General features: G+C 35.4%; 1 protein-coding gene and 1 long non-coding RNA gene across 2 annotated transcripts; one reads left to right on the forward strand and one right to left on the reverse strand.

Annotated features, from left to right (window-relative positions):
- Positions 1–1,365: 1,365 nt before the first annotated feature.
- Positions 1,366–4,740, reverse strand: LOC144998228 (uncharacterized). Its single transcript, XR_013660201.1, has 4 exons — positions 4,228–4,740; positions 4,012–4,127; positions 1,751–1,873; positions 1,366–1,677 (listed from the first exon to the last, which is right to left on the reverse strand). It is a non-coding gene; the product is annotated as an uncharacterized LOC144998228 (long non-coding RNA).
- On the forward strand, positions 2,494–3,434 carry LOC144998227 (blue copper protein-like). Its single transcript, XM_078958042.1, has one exon. It carries the CDS (start codon positions 2,588–2,590, stop codon positions 3,305–3,307), a length of 720 nt encoding a protein of 239 aa, XP_078814168.1. The 5' UTR covers positions 2,494–2,587; the 3' UTR covers positions 3,308–3,434.
- Positions 4,741–9,605: the final 4,865 nt, after the last annotated feature.

Consider the following 9,605-nt stretch of genomic DNA (forward strand, 5'->3'; position numbering starts at 1 on the left):
TCATCATATATCTTTCATTATTTTGTTGACATAGGGGTGAGCATAATAACCAAAAAACCGAACCATAACCAAATTAACCGATATAACCGAACCATTTTAAAAACCGTTGGTTCGGTTTCTAATTTTTGTTAACCGATAAGAAACGGTTCGGTTATGGTTTTATAGGTTAACCGAACCATTATTAACCGAACCGTTAACTTTATATTCTAATGCATAAAAAGTATGTATTATATATAAAATAATATAGTCAAACTTATTTAAGACCCATTAAATTTCCATAAATAATTCAGTAATCCTCACTTATCAGGAGAGGAATGTGTAATCAAACTATCAAAGGATGATCACGTAGATCATGCAGACACATACAATTTTCCAATCATGCATTGAGTTAGATTATTGATTAATGTTGTAATTCCTAATCGGCTAATTCTATAATTTGTAAACATTATTCACAATTAGTTTAATCTTCACACTCATAATCCTAATCGGAGGCTTCTCACACCGTTAATCCTAATAAAAGATTGTTTTGACTTTATAGCTTTATTCGAAGGTTTTTTTTTATTTATAATCAAAACTTCTAGGTAAGTTATGTTTTTAGTTCTTCTTCACTTTATGATATATTAAGAATGTATTTTTTCTAAAAAAAAATTGCTTTTTTATTTTCTGTTTTTGACTTAATCATATTGAATGTATATGAGTGATTGTTTTATTTTTTATCCAGATAACACGTAATATAAATGTTTAGCTATTTTATTTTATAGTTTTTTATTTAATTGCATTTAACATGTATGAATTTTTGACTTTATTTTAATGTTAATATCAATTATCAATATATGAAGTTATTAGTGTCAATTCTTTTAATTTTTTATACTTTTTATTGAATGTTTTTTTTTGTTTTGAATGTGATTATGGGTTATATCACTCTGAGTATCAAAGGTACACATTTCATTCTATTACCATAAGCTAGGTTACAAACATTAGTGCCGATGACTTTTTGTATTCTCTTTTTATTTTTATGCCAATATACTTTCACTGTTTATATTATTCTGAAGATTATGGTTAACCAATATTAACCATTAACCAAAACCGTTAACCGACAAAAACCATTAACCATAACCAATATTAACCATACTCAATGGCTATCAAAATACATTAACCAATCATAATGGTTATGGTTCGATTTTGATCAATAACCGAACCAAACCGCCCCATACATACCCTGAGTTGACACGTCAACATAACATCTTTACATTTATCCATCTTTCAAACTGTGTTAATCGTGTGTGTGTGTGTGTGTGTGTGTGTGTGTATATATATATATATTAAATTTTGATAAAAACAATAATTTTTAAATTTAAAATAATATTATTTACTAAATAAAAACGAAATTAAATAAAAAATTAGTATTTTAAGATTTTACATTAGTTTGCTATCACCAAGACCTGTATAAGAGAAATCAGTGGATTTAACCACTTGGGTTGTGGTGATTTGGTAAGGCATGTGGAAGATATGGTGGATAACCTATTGACCCATGTTCAAATCCTGGCACCACTCAGCCCTTGTGGCCATGGAGGTTCGTCTGCAGTGACTCCAGGGCATGAGGCAAAGCTTTATGTTTGCAGCGGGGATTAGTCGGTGCGCGAAAGCTGGCCCGGAAACCCTCGTTAGGGAAATTCCCTTTCCAAAAAAAAAAAAAAAAAAAAGAAATCAGTGGATTTATAAATAAATTGATAAAACATGCCATACGTACGTGATATGTCACTAGTAGTAACTCGTAAGGAATTGGGACGTTGAATCAAATATAGCTCATTTTGACTGCTGGAAGCTTCCATTGGATTCTATCCATTTTCTCCGTCAATTTGTAAAAACACGTCTATATTTCAACAAAAAAAAAATCTATTTAAAAGTTAATATTGAATTAGTCATGATGTCAAGAAGTCAAACAATATATTATTTTAATTTGAACACTTATTAACGTGACAAATCATCACACATTCACACCCAAGTTCTTATTGATTATACTCAGGAGATTCCGATTACTAAAACTTACACACTATAAAAATAACAAACACTAATATATATATATATATATATATATATATATATATATATACACATATATATATATATATATATATATGTGTATATATATATATATATATATATATATATATATATATATATATGTGTATATATATATATATATATGTGTATATATATATATATATATATATATATATATATATATATATATATATATATATATATATATATATATATATATATATATATATAGTGTAGAAAATATATGAAAAAGGTAGCAACAAATATATTATCTTGGAACAGATCATAACATAGTGGGAAAAAAGTTGGAACAACTCAAAAGAGAAACCAACCAAAGTTAATTATCCGCGTGAATCAAAAACTATTTGACTTCTTTTGGTTGTATTGACTCCACATGCCTTGTTTCCCTATAAATTAAAACTTAAACACAGCCAACTTCTCGAATCAACATCATCCTTCAAACCTTTCAAGAATTCAAATAATCATCTGAGATTTCTCTTTACAAGAAGTTAAAGGACAGAAAATGTCAGGTTTAAAGTTCAATTTGGTGGTGATTATGGCGCTCATGCTTGCATCTGTACAGTTTCACGACACGGTGGCTCAGACTACCCATGTGGTCGGCGACGCCTTGGGTTGGAATATTCCTCCCAACGGACCTTCTGCTTACACAACCTGGGCATCAGGTCAGACCTTCAGAGTCGGCGATGTTCTTCTCTTTAACTTCACCACCGGATTCCATAATGTTGCTGAAGTAGCTCAGGCGGCGTACGCACCATGCACCACCGCCAACCCCATCTCCATTGCCACCACCGGTCCCGCTAGAGTCACCTTGAACGCACCTGGCACTCACTATTACATCTGCACCGTTGGCACTCATTGCCAAATTGGTCAGAAGTTAACCATCAACGTCTCCGCCGCGTCTGCCACCCCTGCTCCATCACCAACACCGGCACCTGTCATCCCCACACCGGTTTCTCCACCAACCGCCACCCCAACCCCAACCCCAACCCCTGCTCCCTCCACTACAACCTCACCACCAACCTCCTCCCCTGCCCCTTCTTCCGACGAAGCTAGCCCAATATCACCACCCACCTTCGGCCAATCTCCCTCCGGCAGTAACGCCCCTTCTCCCACAGATACCACCATTCTGCCACCACCATCACCCAGTTCTGCTCCATCTTTCACCACTGTGGTACCCTTCACTTTCTTGGCCATAGCTTTAGCTTTCTTTTACTACATCTAGTGATTGATGGTTACCTCAGATAGAATGTGATATTACGTAATTCATTTTTGTTTAAAATTCTTTTTTCTATATATATCAATGTACTTATTAAATTAATTGATCAGATACATAATATTAATTTATGATATTTATATGATTATGTCCAACTCTCCATTTTATTCGACTTAAACATGTGACTACATCACAAGGGAACCAATAATACTATAATACTATATGAAAATTACGATATCTTTTATATTACTGAATTTAGAAATATGGTGTATATATATTATTCAATTTACTAAGAATAAAATATCCATATGTAATGTAATAATCAAGAAACCCGGTGGTGTTGATATAAAAACATAATATTAATTTATGATTCGGGTAGAACCTCCAAACATGGCCAAGAGGCTTTTTAACTGATTTAGCCTTGGGATGTGACCCAAACTGTTGGAATCCTAAGTCAAGTAGGATTTGGAGAATAAGTTATAACGAGACTTAAGCAAGTAGCTTTAAGAGTCCTAATACAATTCTAATTACAAGTCGGTAGATTAGAATCTATATATCCATCTTTTTTAGCCATGTTGTATTTACAAATTGAGTTTTGAGTTACTTTCTCATTTAATCAAAGAGATAGTTTGATTAGTTGTTTGTGTTATACTTTCTTGACTTGAATTGGTATCAGAGCCAAGAACATAGTGCTTTGAGATCGAATTTCTTACTTGTTGAGCATAATGGTCGACACGACAGGGGATGAAGGGACTTTAGGCGATGCTCCGGTGAGGGAGAAGGAAATTGGAGCCACTTCGGTGCAATGTCCCATGCTTAATTCAACCAACTACATTGTATAGGCACTAAGAATGAAGGTGGTGTTGCGGATTCAGAAGGCATGGACCGTAATCGATCTAGGAACGGAGAAGAATGAAGAAAAAGATTACCAGTCAATGGGGTTGTTGTATCAGGTGATCCTGGAGACTTTGATTATGCAAATCGAAGATGTGAAGTCCTCAAAGGTGTTGTGGGATGCAATCAAAGCTAGGCACGTAGTTGTTAACTGTGTGAAGGAAGCTAGGTTACAAACCTTGATGGCGAAATTCGACCACTTGCAGATGTCTCAATCGGAATTGATTGACGATTTTACGGGAAAATTGTCTGGATTAGCCTTAAAATTGGCAGCCCTAGGAGAAGTAATTGATGAGACGAAGCTTGTGAAGAAGTTTCTTAAATCGTTACCGAGAGAGAAGTTCATTCACATAGTGGCTTCGCTGGATCATGTTTTAGACCTAAAAACTATCGGATTCGAGGATGTAGTTGGGTGATTGAAGGCGTACAAAGAGGAGTTTAGGTAGGAGGACATCGGCGGGAAGGGTCAAGTGAAAGTTCTATTCGTCGACCATGGTGGAAGTACGAATCGGAAGTCACAGAAGGGAACGAAAGGGAAGGGTCCTAATGGGTCTAATAATGTGAATGGGTTTAATGGGTCTGGTGGATCAAATAGTGCTAACCGGGCTTCTCATGGTGGAAAGGTCAAACAACAATGGCCCAATAACAAAATCAAAAATTAAATCAGCCCATCAATAGTAATGACCCGAACTAGAAAAATAAAGAAAGACCGGTGCAAAATTATTTATTACTTGTGCAATAAATCAGACCACTTTGCGTCTCAATGCCTAGACTGAATTAAAAAATTACAAGAAAGTAATTTTACCGAATATAACGATACCGTCGAGATCGTATTTTTACACGAGACCGTGTTTTTAAACGAAGAAAATGTGATACCGTCTCGATACGACTCACAAGATAACGATGTGTAATATTTGGATAACCGGGCAAGCATTCATATGACGCGAAACCAGTCATTTTTCTCCGAATATGATGACGACATAACCGGGAGGGTTAAATTTGGAGATAATTCGTGTGTAAAAATAAAGGAAAAAAGCGTTATACTTTTCCAAGGCAAGAGGAGTCAACAAAGGCTGATGACGGAGATTTATTACATACTGGATCTCAAGAACAATATTATTAGTCTCGAACAAGCAACCGAATCCGAGTGTTATATTTGAATGAAAGACAACTATTTGACCATGTACGATGTCAATAATTGCTTATTAATGAAAGTACAAAGAACTCCAAACCGCTTTTATAAAATAAATTTACAAATTGGAGCACTTATTTGCCTTCATTTGAGACTAAATAAAGATATGTGGCGATGGCATGCAAGACTTGGGCACATCAATTTTGAGTCAATGAAAAAGATGTCCAAGAAGGGTATAATCAAAGGGTTACTCCAATTTGATCATGAGAATCAATTGTGTGAGTCTTGCTTTGTGGGCAAGCAAACAAGGAAGTCTTTCCCGACTATGACAACATATAAAGCAAAACGACCATTGGAACTAGTTCACGGTGATTTATGCGGTCCGATCACGCCGACAACCAAGGTCAAAATCGGTATATTTTTACACTAATTGATGATTTTTCATGATTTATGTGGATTTATCCCATGAAAGAAAAAAGTGAGGTATTTACACACTACAAAAAATTCAAAGCTTTGGTGGAGAATGAAATTGGAAAGCCTTTGAAGGTGTTTAGAAGTGATCGAGGAGGTGAGTTTACTTGTCTCGAGTTTAATTCTTTTTGTGATCAAAACGGAGTCAAACACTACCTTACCGCTCCATACTCTCCACAACAAAACAGAATTGTGGAACGAAGAAACCGAACACTTATGAACACGACACAAAGTATAATGAAGGCAATGCATGTTCTAAACTATGTATAGGGAGAAGCGGTAAACCGGTTTACAACTCTAATCAATCATGTTTACACATGAGTCCTTGGTGATACAATTCCATACGAAAAGTTGTATAAAAGAAAATCGAATTTAGAAAATGTTCGTATATTTGGGTGTCCGGTTAATAATAATGTTTAACAAGGAGCTGCAAACCAAAGGCCCTTGAGAACAAGAATACCTCTAAGACGATTTCAATATTATGAGCTTGATATGGATAATCTCGAATAACTTCTTCTAACAACCAATGACAAGCTGGTATCGGTTGAAGAAGTAAAGAAAGAACCAGAGTGGGTCAAAGCCATGGATGTAGAAATCAATTCTATAAACAAGAATAATACTTAGACACTCGTGAACAAGCCTATGGGGGTGAAACCAATTGCACTCAAGTGGGTGTTCAGATTAAAGAAAATGTAGACGACATCATTAATAAATACAAGGCAAGGTTGGTTGCTAAAGGTTACAAGCAAAAACGCGATATTAATTTGCAAGAAGTATTTACTCCAGTAGCACGAATCGAAACCATGTGATTTCTTATAGCCTTGGCTGCTACTCATAGGTGGGAGCTTCACCACTTACATGGAGAAGTGAAGGAAAATGTTTACGTATCACAACCGGAAAGCTATATAAAGAAAGGCAACAAACATAAAGTATATCGCCTTACGAAAGCACTATATGGTCTAAGACAAACACCTCGAGCATGGAACACGAAGCTTGACGGGATTTTGAAGAGTATGGAATTTCAAAAGTACATGAAAGAACCATCGGTGTACCAGAAAAATGAAGGATCTAACTTGTTGATTTTGGCAATTTATGTTGATGATTTATTTGTCACAAGTACAAATTTAAGCATGATCAAGAGGTTCAAATTAGAGATGTCTAAGAACTTTGAGATGTCGGATCTTGGAAGATTGACTTATTACGTTGACATTAAAGTTAAGAAAGAGGAATCAAGGATTACTATAAACCAAGAAGCATATGATCAACGCATTCTAAAAGAAGTTGGTTTACATGATCGTAGTCCGACCCACATTCCAATGGAACCAGGAAATAAATTGTTAAAGACTAAAGATGAGCCCGAAATCGACCCGACACAATATCTAAAGGTGGTAGGATGACTTAGATATCTCTTGCAAACAAGACCCGATATGACATATGCGGTTGGAGTTGTTAGCTGATGCATGCAAAGTCCACGAGAATCACATAGCGGAGCAATCAAACATATCCTGAGGTACTTACGGGGAACAACGGGATACAGAATCAAGTACGAGAGGATGGGAAAAGTAGACTTTTGGGTTATAGTGATAGTAGTCACAATGTTGACCCGGATGACGGAAAAAGCACAAACGGTCACATTTTCTACTACGGGTCATCTCCGATAACATGGTATTCGCAAAAGCAAGATACCGTTGCTTTATCATCTTGCGAGGCGGATTTCATGGCAGCCATGATGACCACATGTCAAGCAAAATGACTTCAAGATTTTTTCGGAGAAATCAAGAACAAAGTACAAGAGAAAGTGGTTTTAAGAGTTGATAACAAGTTAGCTATCGAACTAACGAAAAATCTTGTTTTTCACAGAAGGAGTAAACACATTCACACGAGGTTTCACTTCATTCATAATTGTGTTGAAAACAATCAAGTGGAGATGGAATACATTCCCGATGAAGAATAAAGGGAGGATATTCATCCAAAACCGCTAGCTCGAACCAAGTTCAAGGAACTGTGGATCTTGATCGGGATTGAACAACCCTCTAGAAGGACTTAGAGATTCGGGGGTGATTGTTGGAATCCTAAGTCAAGTAGGACTTGGAGACCAAGTTATAACGGGACTTAAGTGTGACAACCGGAATTTTTTTTTAATTCTCGTTAAGTCAACATTGATCAAACTTAATCCTTCCATAGCCTTAAAATAGATGGTTTATTGGGTTATAATTGTTGAAGCCTAGATTAAATAGGAGTATTAAGGTTTGGAAGTGAATATATTTAAAGAAACGAGAACCTTCGCATGGACGCAAACTCCTCACAGTCGTGAACTCCGAGCCGTAAACCTGAGAGCTGCAAACCACTTCGGATCGTGAACCCTCAGTGTACATCCGTAACCTCGGGCCGTAAACTCCTCGGCCGCAATCACTTCGATATATAGATAGAATTACTTCATTATTTCTTCATTACTCACATATTCAAGTCAAGAACTTCCATTCTTTCTCAAGTATCATCAAGGATATCCTCCTTGATCTTCAACAGTGTAAGTTATTCTTCCATATTTAATTGATATCCTTCTTAATCAAGTAAAACCCTTTGATTCCATCCATGGATTCATCACTTTTGGTCTAGATCTTCAAGATGATAATCTTTCACCAAGAACACCAAGAACACACACTTGTTCTTGGTGGCCATGAACTTCTAAATGCTTCTAAATCATAAGAATTCTTACATATTCTTGTTATACACTAGAAACTCATGAAGCCTCATGAAACAAACAACCTTTTAGCATGAATCAAGCACCAAAAATGCATGAACATCAAGAGTTTACAGCTGTAAAGCCTTGCATGGTCGTAAACTCTTGCATAGACGTGAATACCTACTCCTTTAGCCGTAAACTCCCTTTCATACAATCACATGTGATTGTAACACTTCATTTCAAGTGTTTCCTAGTCCCTAAGGTTGTTTCATTTCATGTTAGTTGTTTAAAACACTAATCGCATGCCTATATATATATATATATATATATATATATATATATATATATATATATATGCCATTATATGTCATTTACGATGAATCAATCACCCACATAAGGTGAGTTCATAACCCTATAATCAATCTTTTAAATGTTTTCAATGCTTTTAAGGGGGGGGGGGGGGGATACAAGTTGAACACAATATTATTGTGTAAATATTTACATGTGATAATAATCACATTAAAGAGATTACTTATGCTTTTGTAAGTAATCAAATCAATTCAACAACTCTTTTATAAAAATGTTATATTATTGTTTATAAAAACCCTGTTTTCAAAGTTGATGCATAACTCAGTAGATAATAGAGACTTTTCTACAAATTAGGGATAGTTCAAAACAAACATACTAGTAAACTATAATAGGTATAGTCTAGGGGTTCAGTTCATACTATAACAAGAACAGGAAGGAACATACGATAACAAGAACAAATAATAATAATGTGAGATACTACTTTGTGGTACAACAATTCAATTTTTGTGTTACGTTTTGGTAACCAGAGTATCCTGGAGGGAAAGCGTGAGTTTTGTGTATAGATCTATACGGGATTGACCATCCCACATCTTGCTACTAGCTACAGTGGGGTCTGCAGGTCCACGGGTGAACAAATGTCATACCTTTTCGACGCTTGAAAAACGTCGTGTACTTACACTGGGTTGATCAAGCATGGTTATAACCTTATCGCATGTTACCTTAATTTAACTAATTGGTTTTAAGGTAGTAAGTGCATCAGTAGTTATTTATACAAATATTACTGAACACTTTCATTTTCCCATTACGTTCTTATAGTG

Source organism: Lactuca saligna, chromosome 5 (genome assembly GCF_052625555.1).
Source record: "Lactuca saligna cultivar CGN05327 chromosome 5, ASM5262555v1, whole genome shotgun sequence".
In the NCBI taxonomy this organism is placed as follows: domain Eukaryota; kingdom Viridiplantae; phylum Streptophyta; class Magnoliopsida; order Asterales; family Asteraceae; genus Lactuca; species Lactuca saligna.